The following is a 12,624-nucleotide window of genomic DNA, read 5'->3' as shown; positions in this document are numbered from 1 at the left end:
TTGTGTTATTCATTTATTTAAAACGAGTCGGAATATCCAAGAAGAGAGGGTAGGGTAGCAAATCGTGAAATAATCTTCCACTTTGTTAGAAAATGATTAACCCGGATGCTGGAAGACTTCCTCCTATTTCTTATCACTGAGGAGGAAATCAGGTGAAGTCGACGACATACAATTCTTGGAAGGAAAGACATGTGCTTTTGATAAGGGTCATGAACTCAAGAACACAGCGTGATATTTAATTGTTGGCTAAAATATAATTAAGAAATGCTGATTAGTGCTTAAAACAAATCAACCCACATGTTTTGATAATTCACAAGATGGGGAAAGAATTGGTCAAATTTATTTTTTCCTTTAATATTTATTTTTTATTTGCATACAAAAAAATCAACAGTTGCAGATCATCTTACATATTTTTTTGAAATAATACAAAACATGTAAATCACGCATACAGACAAACGAACATGGAGACAGACAACAACGGACTAAACCTTGGTGGTCCTGGTGTCTTGTAACAGTAAGATTATGTATTAATTAATGTAACTGACGTTTAAACCTTGAGTCATAGCAATCAAGAGGCTATTAGTCATGGCTGAGAACGTGTCTGTCCCTGAGTAGTGCAAAAACAACATGCCCTGCCTTTTGGTCGACGTGCAGTCAAACCAGAAGTGCCGAAACACACCCAGCTAGTGCTGCAGGCTTTCAGGCAGCAGTCAATAACTTCCTCACAAATATCCTCGGTGAAAGTATCTGTTGACCTTCAAAAAGCCAAAGTCCTTTGTTGTTTCTTTACTCAGAAGTTCTCCTTGTTGAAGTAAAATCGGGTCTTTCGGGGATCCACATCGGAGAATTTGGCACATTTCTTCTCCAGGACCTTTCCCAGAACTGCAGGGCCACACAAGAAAGTTCCCACCACAGATCTGGAAACAAGATGAAGGGTTAGCTGTCGGAGGTTCATGTTTAAAAGTGAAGACTGCATTGGAGGGTAGACAAGCAAATCCCTTGCTGTATTCATACATGTAGAAGTATAAAGCAGCTGAAAATATATATGGGATATTCACTTAAGCACCATCACTGTATGTAAAGTCATTATAACCAACACCACCTTTACTATACGCACAATAATAAGCTGCCAAATTGATCCATTAACAACCAAACATGATTTGTAGATTAACATCTCACCTAGTGTAATTCTAAATTCGTTTTTCTTGTATGCCTTCACGCAAGTATCCAAAAAATGACTCCAACCCTTAAAAATTGAAGTCTGAAGTGTTTTAAATAGTGAGGTTTTAGCAAAAATGCATGTGTTGGGGAAGCAGCGTGCATATGTCTGGATAAATGAGACTTATATTATACTGCTCAAATTGCGTGTAAGTTTACCGTCATTTTCGGACTATAAGCCGCGCCTTTTTCCCCATTTTTCAACGCTGCGGCTTATATAACGGTGCGGCTAATCTATGGATTTTTACAGCTAACGGCCACTAGGGGACCTCCTAAATCTATGGATTTTACAGGTTACAGTCCACCACCTTTAACTCTATGGGCTCTATGGCCGGTCCGCGCCCCCCACCTTTAAGCGGTGGGCTCAAGCAGGAAAAGCTGGAGGCCGGAAAAGAGTGAGACAGGTAGCGCGCAAAAGTGGAACCGAGAGTGGTACGATAGACAGAACGAGAGCAAGACAGACAGACATTACGAGAGCAAGACAGTTTGTCCCCGTACCATTGCTGTAGATCACTGCCGGTACGTGCGCTGGGAGCGCACCGTTTAAGTTTGAAAGTTGAAAAGTTTTGTGTGTCTGAAACGCTATGTGATACAGTAAAGTTTACACAGTACATGTTCTGTAGCTACTATTACACTAAATGGTAACACTTGAATACGTTATGCAACTTGTTTGTAGAAATGTTAATAAATGGGAGCTTCCTCAAACAGCCATCTCTTTCCCGACAATCCCCTCTGTGCACGAACCCTTACATATGGTAATTAAACATTGAAACACCTGCGGCTTATAGTCCAGTGCGGCTTATATATGTACACATCATTCAATTTAGCTGCTGCGGCTTATATTCCGGTGCGCCTTATAGTCCGAAAATTACGGTAATTGGATGTTTTTATAAAGTGTTGCTGCTCAATGCAGACCCCATGTATTTAAAGTCATCAATAGGTTTCTTGGTAGTTTCCTTTTTACTGTGAGAAAAACTAAGTATTCTTTCAAGGTGACTAACTGATACACAAATGATCATTTAGAGGTAGTTTTTATAAACTACATGTTGCTAGTGATATTTGTTGCTTCTACCTAATTAGGATAGTGGATACATGACCTTTACTGGCGATGTACAAGTTAAGACCTATATGTTACAATATCTGAGAAGAGTGTTTTTCCTTACGAAGGGTTTTCTTTGCGGACTTCTTCGAACTCCTTATCCCACAAGGGTCGGCCATAATGAGTTTTCTGTTTGAGGCCAGTGACCACGTCTGTTTCGTCGTCAAAGTGAACCCAGGCATGAGTCGCCTGTGTTCAAATGTGAAAGGGGAAAAAAGGATGAGCTCTAAGGTCACATTGTTTCTCTGGACTTTGCTCTGTAACTGAGTCACACACTCACATGGCTTTGATCCCAGCCGGTCAGGTAGAGTTTGTAGGTGAGGAAATCCCCCATTCCCCTCTCCTCCATCTCTCTCTCCAGCACCTGCAGCAGGTCGGCAAACCACTCGAAGGCGTGTGTTTCCCGGCAGAGCCAGTAAAAGTAGATCTGTGAGCAGGAAGAAGACACACACACACAATGATCCTGTTGACGACGTATGAAACGCACATTGTTCTTTATTTAACAGGACCTACAGGTTCAAATGCCAGAAGCATATCGAGTGGCTCCTTTTGGTTCATACCTTTCTGGTGCGGAGTTTAGGGTTGGAGGTTTTGAATTTGTACCAGATGGATTTGAGGATGGAGGCGAATGGAGTGATGCCGATGCCGGCCCCGACCAGCATGCTGACCTCGTAGTCGAACACGTCTTCACTGGCTGTCCCAAAGGGCCCGTCCACCCCCATCCTGAGAAACAACAAGGAATCAGCCAGGGAGAAATACAGATCTTTAATAAAGTCAAAGCAATGTACAAGTAAGAAAGAACAAAAAAGCCTAATTCAGAATCATTCTATTTTTGGCTTATAAGTTGTTTAGAAAGAAATGTAAAGTGACTTGGTAAACACAAGTTTTTCCACACATTCCTTCATTGGGTTTTAGATGACAGCAAGAACATTTCAAAAGTGTAAAAAAAAAGTATAACTCTCACACACTGGAACAAAGGTGGTTTGTACAGGATGTCATGTGGCTTATAACAATACAAATCAACAGCTGATAATATAATACCTGTTTATTCAATGTTTATTATTACAAGGGACAGTTATGCAGCAATGGATTACTGCCGCAAACCACAACATTAAACACTTGAGTTCATTGAGGTGCCGGTTTCGTGATTTGTTTTGAAGTGATTTGACATGAAATTGGCTCAGACCCAGAAGATATTTTGCAACACAGCACCGAATCGAAATCAATCTCAGACCCCAAGAGGAGGTGCTATGAACGGAAAGATGGGGTCGTTTTTTTCACTTAAACACTCAAAAAGAAGCCAAATGCCAGAAACATCAGACCCATGGGTTAAAAACTGTCCTTTTCCGATGATGGTGCTGGCATTAAATGTCACTATCATTGTGGGTAGTCACAATATTTTTAAGCTGTATTCTGAATGGTTCTCTATCCATATTATATAAAAAATAGGGACCCATTCATTTTGCTCATGCTCAGGTGTTGGTCTTTGCTGATTTTTCCAGAATAACAGCTTAAATGGAGTTCAGATGCCTTTAAAAAACGTTTAGTGCGTATGAAAAGTGACTATCATGTGAACTTTTATTCGTTTACATTTTGTGTTAGAAATTGTTTTTTTTTAACTGCATGTTGTAAGTATTTCTTCTGCATTCTTTGCACGTTTCAGTTCTGTTAGGGAATGTTATACATACATACTCAACATTCAAATCAGAACATTTTAAGCGTTAAGACACTTGCATGCTGATGAAAATCCCCAAAAAATAATAATCAGGGGGGGGGGGGGTTACTCACTTGGGCCCCTGTGCCCCCTCTGGCAGGTGCTGCATGATGTCTATGAGTCGGTCGGTCCAGTCCCCGGCTGAGCGGATGTGGACGCTGAAGAAGTCCTCCTCGGGGGCGGAGGTCATGGTGAACGGGTGCCACTCCAGCGGAGAGATGGCCGGGCAGTTGAGGAAGATGTACTGACCCACATCCATCTTAAACCCGTCCTTCACCAGCTGCAGCTCCAGCACCTTGGATGGATGCATCACGATCTGAAAAAAGAAAGGACTGGTGAAATCCTGTCACATTATAAACCTAAATGACCCAGAATGAAGACGTGTATCGTGACTCTGACATACCTTCCTGTACTGGACTGTCTGCATGTAGCGAATGAAACGCAGCAGACGTTCACACAGGTACAGAATCATCGGACCAATCACCCACCACCAGGTCTAAAAACGCAAGAGAACAAGGATTAACAAATCAAAAATGTTTTTATTTGCAAAAGTAGTTGAAAGCTATTGATTGAGGATATAAGTAGTAGTTTCAATGATAAGTACAGACTATAGAGCAGGCAACACAATATAAATACTAGGGAGGATCTGCTCAGAAAGTGAGTGTTAGATAGTTCCATTATGCCTCGTGAAGTGAAACTGTAACATAATAAGTGACTAGTTTATTCTATTAAACAGAAACAACTTGCATCTCTTTAACATGTTGCATTTGATAGTTATAAGCAGGTTACGAGGACATGGAAACAGCCAACTTGACCAAAACGAAATGTATGGCTATCAACAATAGCATACATTTTGGACATGGAAAAATTAACCTTTAAAATCAGTGATTACAAATGTTTTACTAAGATTTCCCCAAAGACAATATACCCCAAGATCTGCAATAAGTAGGAGGTAATTGCCCATCCCCCTCTCCTACACCTTTAAATTTAGTTTAATACCTTTTATTTGTTTGAATTTGGAGTTCCCCCCTTATTTTCTGGTATTTTAAAGAAAGATATAAAAAGGACGTACCTGGGCGGGCCCTCCTCCGAACTTGGGGAGGGGACACTCAGGAATCTGTCCCCACTCCTCAATGCGGTCTTTACATAAGGTGTAGTTGTGTGGTGGATCTGTGGTCAGCTGTTTCCTCACTATGAACCTGCAGACGGGAAACACAAATGAAATTTAAATTGCAATAATAAAAAAATTATCCACCCAAAATGTTATAATCCAAATGTTCACACCGTGCAAAAGCAGCCGTACACACTATGTGACATTAAACTTCTTCATTGGCACACAACTATGAAGAACAGCATTCTTATCTGGATGATGTTGTCGTTTAATCTTTCCAATGAATTCACCATTGTTTTAGGTATTGTTGTTCTTTCAAGTGAGATTCCGAATATGCACAACAGGCATGCACTACTGCCTTTATCCGGTTTTATTTTATCTGTTTTCTCTTGAATGGCATAAAGGAATGAGCTACACCTGCATGAGTTGTGTTGCATGTTGATAACAAATAAAGCCCAATCCTGTAATAGATGGTTTTATACTCCAAACGGACTATGTATGAAGTATAACAAATATTTCATATAAATGTTGCTTTATCATATTTGAAAATGATTATATTTGAACACCTAATCCTTAACATGATTAATATAGGACCTTTATATGTTCTCTAGATATATGCCTTTATTGTCCAAGCTATCCTTTTCTAACCGAGGGCCTGATAACATCTGTCTTGTCCGTTGACTAGTGCACCACTGCAATAACATAATTGTATTGGCGTAAAGCAGGCTGAGTTGTATAGATGCTTGTTAGTCTTTACAATAAGGTCATTAAAAGAAAAGAAAAGAAAGTCGAGTCATTTCCCCTTACCCAGCTCCGTGAAACACGAGACCAATGAAGAAGATGACGAAGAGGTGGTGTGTGTACCAGAAGACCTCGAAGTAGCTGCGTCTGATGACCTCCATGGAGGAGGTGATGATGAGGATGAGAGCCAGAGTGATGATGACCCCCGTCAGGCCGGCGATGGTGGTGAACACGAAGTAGGTCGGAGTCTGCTGAGCATCCTGAGACACGAGAAGAAGAAAGTCACGACACGGACATGTGAGCTTTTTTGTTTTCAAGAGAGAAGATTGTGGAGAAGGTTTCATAAAAAAAAAAAGGTTTTATATTTAATGGACAGACTATGAAAAACAGCCTTGTCTCATCTTGACAACTCAAGTTTTTGACAAATTGGTGTATGTTGTTAAGTTTATGTGTAGATATTACTTTATTGTGTGGTGAAAATTAAGTGTATTAATACAAAAAAAAACGTTTTAGCAAAGTTACTCAACTTGCAAACGAGCCTACAATCCTTTAACTTACGCAAAAACGTGAACAACGTATGTGCTATAGGGAGATTGTGTTTCTACACGTGTTGATTTTTTGATTACAATTACTTTTATTTAAATTATTTGGGTCAAGTTAGTTCCCCACTTATCTACAAACCCTGCAGCATAGTTCAGAGGTATTGTATTATTCTAAAATGATAGATGAAATATTAAAACAGTGTATTTAGCGATATACATTTTATTATTATTATTTAGCTAAACTCACGACGTCAGTTTCGCGGATGGGGTTCAGGTATGTGGTGTTGTCCGTGTCCTCCAGGTTGGACAAAGCCGTGCTCAGTTTGTCGTAAAGTCCTCGCCTGCTGTTGTTGTACCACTCCACGTTCAGCAGGTGGGCGATCAGGTGGACGGCTGTGAGAGTAGGAGAGGAGACGCGTTAAAGCTGTTTCATTATCCATACTGATGACCAAGGGAATGGAGAGGCATGGTGCTGCTGTAATGTTAATGATGCTTTTAGGTTCATGCTGCAAATATGAGAAATTATTTTTAAATATTTTAGAAATGTTGAGCTTGAGAAAACAATTTGATATACACTGGAAAACAATTGAATAAAGTATACAAACTAACTACGCACAAAAAGTATATTGGCAAACAACTTTAAAAAAAAAAAAAAAAGCGTCTGAACCTGGAATACATTCATTTGATTTCTTTTGACAATTGTTACATCTCACCCAAATGAACACTATGCCATTGTCAAAGCTGTATCTACTGCCATGTAACCTTAAACTCATTAGTAACTGTCATCTTTAAACAAAGCATGGGTCAGAGATAAGAAAAGTATAGATGCCAAGTTCACCTGTCATCAGAGCGATCATGTACGCCACCAGCTTGTGGAAACTTAAATTTTTATCCAGCTGTTTCCTCATTGTTCTTCCGCAACACTAAAAAAAGCATGAGAAATAACATTGTTAGGTAAAAATAAAAGACAAAGAACATATTTCCAAAGCAGTAACAGAAACCATCCTCACCTGTAGGGAAGGGGTTGTGTAACGGAAACATGTGTAGTTGTTTAGGTTTTGGTTTGAGCCAGATATGCTATTAAGCTGAAACTCTGCTTTGTTTGACTAATACAATGTGTTGAATAGCACAATATCATCTTACTATTATTGTTATTCTGACTGCTAATGCACAAACTTGTATATCTTTCCTTACTCTTATATTGCCGCTACTCGTTTAGTCTTATTTGATTGTTATGACATATGTGCTTGCCTCATTATTTTAACATGGCAAAAGCTGGATTATTGATTGTGAGAAATATTGAAATGAGTTTAAAACCCTTGGTGAACGTTATCAATTAAAAGGAGGGTACTCAATTATAAAAAAACATAATGATAAAATATGTTTGGAAGGGCAAAGAATGAAATAAAAAGAGCAGTGGTGATATGTACCAGCAGTCAGAACAGTTGGTATGACAGCATGAATTCAAGATAATGACAGTTTAGTCAATGCGAGCACGCCCTTTTGTGACAATGAAGGCAAGGCAAAACATTAAGAGAATCAAGAAATAGAGCAGCGGAAACACATTATGAAAATATATATATATATATATATATATATATATATATATATATATATATATATATATATATATATTTAAAAAACAAGTATTGTATAGGATAATAAACACAAAATATGAATAACAGATACATCATGAAGCATGATCTCACCACAAAGGACCCTCTCAGCAGAGACAGCAGGTTCCTGCACACCGGCAGCAGGATCAGCATGCAGTTAAAGTTCAGGACAGCGGCTGGAGCTCTGGCCCACGCCAACGCAGACTGAGAGAGAGAGAGAGAGAGAGAGAGAGAGAGAGAGACAGAGAGACAGAGACAGAGACAGAGAGAGAGAGAGAGAGAGAGAGAGAAATTAATATGAGTCTGTTATGTGGATAAAGAAGCTGAGCTGACGCCTGTTCTCCTTACTCACCCCTAAAAGATGACGTGTGTAGTAATAATCATCCCCCAAATCGTAGAACAGGTAAAACCAGACGAAAAGGAAGATGTTGATGCCCATCCAGACCACCTGCCGACAGGATCATGTTTCCATCAATGAAGAGCAGTCTTTCATTTAAATGAATGTGACATTATATTTACATTGAAGACGCAGGAGTTTGGACACATATTGAATGTCCAATATTGGTAATAGTGCAAGAACTCAGGGATATATTCGTATTAATCGTATTCCTTTTTCTCAGTATGTGTGTGCAATAGCCTTCTGTTAAGTATATTTACTTACTCTCACACATAGCGTTATATATTTTGTATTAATATTTATCTCATGCTTAATTTTCTTAACTTTGAGCAACGAGCGGTTTTCACTTTGAACACCATCAATTACTTCACATTAGAAGAAGTACCTGGCAAGACACTCACCCCAAATTGCTCCTGTGGGGATTGTCCACAGAACTGAATGTATGTAAGTCGCTTTGGATAAAAGCGTCTAACAAATGACATGCAATGTAAAAAAAAGTCTCCCCTTTACTGTAATTCTTCCTAGTTTCAGTAGTTAACTACAAATGACATGCAATGTAAAAAAAGTCTCCCCCTTTACTTTAATTCTTCCTAGTTTCAGTAGTTAACTACAAATACATTGCAAAACAAGTGCTTTGAAGGCTTGAATACTCGAATATTGTGCAAATATAATTGTTCTTTCAGTGCCAGAAAGCTACAACACAATGAAGTTGAACTGCTAGATGAATTACTTTAGTTCAGTACTACCCCAGCTGTTAACCTACATGTGACAAATAAACTCAAACTAAACTGAATCTCTTTGATTTGATACTCTGCACAATGCCAAATGAAAGACAACTCTTAATAAGAATAACTTACCAGTATGAAGGACGCGAGCCCATGGTTGATAATCCAGTTGCCCATGTTGAGCGCTTCATGTGGCTCCGCAGCTGCAGAAGCTTTTCTTCATCTCCAGCTCGTCTCTCTTTTATCTCTCACCCTCTGCCCGGACTCCTCCCTCCTCTGCAGGTGTAAAGGTCGCAACTATGGACGCAACAGGAAGCACAACTAAAGGCATGAGAAACTGCGTTGTTCAGGACGTTTGGAGGAGAGGTTTCCCTCCGTGAGCCGAATGACCACATTCCTACTCGCTGGAAGGCTGGATAAACTAGTCGTGACGTCGGGAATGAGGAAGTGTCGGCAAGGAGTAGGGATCATGGATGTATAAGGATGGGTAGGGTCAGAGCCCAGCCCTATAATATAAATCTATATTTATATATTATAATCTATCTATACGGCGCTGGGTAGGGTATCGAGAGAACGAATCAGTACCGGTAGCCGATTGGACGTTATCGGCGAAGTCCCTCCCTTTCCGTTGGAACTCATGGGACGGAAAAAATATGTATTTAAGGTGAGAGAAAATGTACCTTTCGATCCCGTTTTCCCGAATTGTGCAATGAATTACACATGATGTTTGTCAATCTTATAAAAAATAATTTCCATGTCAAAAAAGTCAGTTTGTCGTAAAATTGTTGAAATATAAGACTATGAAAAATAGACAAATAGAAAGAGTACAAATCCCAGAGTTGCGTAATGTCATACTTGTTTTCCTCCACTAAATATAAGAGGTAGCTAAGATAAGATAACTTTAACAAGATGCCTGTGTGCTTTGTACCAGGTTGTAATCATACCAGCAATGGGTCTTGCTTGTTCTTTCGCTTCCCGTCTGATGACAGGACCAGGAGTGGCTGGATCAAGTTAGCTACCTAGCTAGTAGCAAGCACGCTAGTTAGCATTACAGCCTTAGCCTTGTCATTTGTATTAGCCTTAACATGAAGTAACCCAACATGCTAAACAGTGGTAGAGTAGTAGTCATATTTCGTGAACCCTTTGAAGAGTACTGTCATACTGGTGTGATCATTCTATAATACACCGTTTAAACTCGGGTGCCCCCGGGGAAGACATGCTAACGCTAACGCTACATTAGCATCGGCGATCTTTTCTACTTCATGCTATCTGCACAAATGGTAACATTGAATATTAAAAAGATCAGGCAATTCAGGGAGAATCGAAAGAAGTCATCACATTCTTCTGGACGTGTTTCATTGTGGTGATAGTGAGGGTGAGTCCTTAGGCTTGTTTGAGATGAGCTGTGGCCTTCCTCGAAAGTAGACGAGAATAGCCGATTGCAGCCGGGGGAGGTCTCCGCCTGAAGTCGGACAGCTCGGAGTCGGCTTCTTCTTCTTCTCACGGTTTTTGGCGGATTGCAAACAACTTTAAGGTGCATTCCGCCACCTACTGTACAAGAGTGTGTATCACCATATCATCCTATCACCACTTGTGGAATTATACCACTGTATTTACGTTATTTTAAATTCTTCCAATCAATCCTGTTTCACTCAAATACTTAAGAATGCCCTTCCTGGTAGCTCTTACCCCCTCACCTTCTGTTCCCAGTACACCCCCTGCTGAAAAAAACAGCTTAGACCAATAAGGCTGGTCTGGCTGGTCAGGATAGCTGGTTTAGCTGGTAAAAGCTGGTTGTCACAGTGTTCCAGCTGGTCACCATTAGCTGGTCAGACTGGTATGATCTTGAGTAGAACTTTAACTGGGATTACTTGATGGTTAAACTGGTCATATATGATGATGAAACACTCTCACCCAATTGCAGTAGCTCAATGAACATCTATAATTTCAGATCAGAGCACCTACGTTACCAGAAAGGTACCAGAATGTATAGAATGTCCCTAAATAAATACTCATACATCAAATGATTAGAAGCAGGAAAATAATTTATAACACACAATGAACATTAAAACCCATTTGAAAACATTTTCAAAACACCCATTACTTCGTATTTTTAAGCAGTTTCCTTCAACTGTTTCTATCCGCTTTTCACAAGGTCCTGTATTTTTTGTGAAATGTAGAAACCGGCCAACTTCTCCCTCTCGGTCTTCTCCACGTTTTGTGAATTCAGCCATCCTCTGAAGCACATCTTGAAAAGTGAAAGGAAAAACAGATTAACTTTTAGCTTTGTGTTATGATTACTTAAATATGTGCACTGCGAGACGAAAAAGAAAAATTTAGCAAATTTAGTTTTGAACATTAACTGGGATTGGGTCTATTATCCATGCAATACACCTTATTGAATTTTTTTCTTAATTTACATTATTTAATTTCATATTCTGTTCTTGTAAATATCATATTCTATTATATTACATGTATATAGACTTTTTGCACTACTTTTTATTTTGTATTTTAATATATATGTTGCATTGTTGGAGGAGCTCAGGTCAGAAGAATTTCATTGACTTTTCTACACTGTAGCTGCTCAGCATATGAGAATAAAACCTTTGAATCTTGAATCCAACACTTTTCAGTGGAAAATCCTAAATTGTAAGATAGTTTGGCCATAATAATGCTTTATGATTACATTTCTAGTGAGAAGTGTATATTTTTCTTTCAGAATCTACCTGTGTAGGATCTACAGTATATGATAGATATATTACTTTACACCCAGAAGTATTATCATTCTTATTGTCGATAAATTGAGGGATATACGCTATATTTTATTAACACCAGTACTTTATACATCCACCACGAGTGTTTGTCTCTGCACCGGAAATAATTTAATTTGAAAGTTTAACCGCATATTATATAAACTATATCAGCACCACACCTGCGTAACACCTCTTATCTGAACATTTTTTAAAGCGATTTGTAATATATTCTTGTCGACTTGCAGCCTAAATACAAAGATAACTCCACTCTCCTACCACTCTTACCTCTAATGAGCCTTGGTAGAAGTAGTGTTTGAGTCATGGGGTCCAGAACGGACTGAAGACATGTGGAACAGAGGACAGGCATAGTTCGATGTACAGGGAACTGGAACTTTGAACAGGTGCTTTCATCTTTTCTGCCTGAAGATTCACAAGTTCTTGATCAGGTGTTTGATGTGGGCTGGCATGATCCTTTCTGCAGCGATGAATAAAGAAAACAAAGAAGACATTATTAATAATAGTAATGATGGTAACAACAATAATATTAGTATAACTATTTATATAGCACTTACACAATTGCAAAGTGATTCTCACAACAAAAATAAAGAACAAAACAATATCAACAATAAAAAACAAATGATTAGGAATGTTAAGAGACAAAGAAATGATAAACATTCTGAGAGGCCGACTACAAAAGATAGACTCAAT

General features: G+C 39.0%; 2 protein-coding genes across 3 annotated transcripts in view; one reads left to right on the top strand and one right to left on the bottom strand.

The window, feature by feature from the left end:
• Window positions 1–10,619, bottom strand: nox1 (NADPH oxidase 1). Of its 2 annotated transcripts, none has more exons than XM_079669847.1 (14): window positions 10,502–10,619; window positions 9,296–9,460; window positions 8,394–8,489; window positions 8,135–8,245; window positions 7,264–7,348; window positions 6,673–6,818; window positions 5,950–6,143; window positions 5,104–5,230; window positions 4,435–4,527; window positions 4,106–4,347; window positions 2,878–3,040; window positions 2,598–2,744; window positions 2,382–2,506; window positions 1–917 (listed from the first exon to the last, which is right to left on the bottom strand). In XM_079669847.1, exons 2-14 carry the CDS (start codon window positions 9,338–9,340, stop codon window positions 791–793), a joined length of 1,701 nt encoding a protein of 566 aa, XP_079525973.1. In that variant the 5' UTR covers window positions 9,341–9,460; window positions 10,502–10,619; the 3' UTR covers window positions 1–790. The 2 variants fall into 2 exon arrangements, with proteins under 2 accessions (XP_079525973.1, XP_079525972.1); XM_079669846.1 differs by having other exon boundaries at window positions 10,108–10,561.
• arl13a (ADP-ribosylation factor-like 13A) overlaps window positions 9,358–12,624 on the top strand; it is a 28,721-nt gene continuing 25,454 nt past the window's right edge. The window contains exon 1 of the mRNA XM_079669853.1: window positions 9,358–9,827. Coding sequence (XP_079525979.1) covers window positions 9,817–9,827 — 11 coding nt within the window. The 5' untranslated portion in view covers window positions 9,358–9,816. The remainder of the gene's footprint in view (window positions 9,828–12,624) is intronic.

Source organism: Notothenia rossii, assembly GCF_949606895.1.
Source record: "Notothenia rossii genome assembly, chromosome: 3".
Taxonomy (NCBI): domain Eukaryota; kingdom Metazoa; phylum Chordata; class Actinopteri; order Perciformes; family Nototheniidae; genus Notothenia; species Notothenia rossii.
The sequence above is the reverse complement of the archived record's forward strand: the minus strand, read 5'-3'. Positions and strand labels throughout refer to the sequence as shown.

Excerpts from the sequence above, each read along its gene's own strand:
- nox1 (XM_079669847.1), bottom strand. The coding sequence starts at position 9,340 with ATGGGCAACTGGATTATCAACCATGGGCTCGCGTCCTTCATACTG. Across the intron at positions 8,246-8,393 it reads ACACACGTCATCTTTTAGGG|TCTGCGTTGGCGTGGGCCAG; the intron begins GTGAGTAAGGAG and ends TCTCTCTCTCAG. Across the intron at positions 5,231-5,949 it reads CTCGTGTTTCACGGAGCTGG|GTTCATAGTGAGGAAACAGC; the intron begins GTAAGGGGAAAT and ends TCCCGTCTGCAG.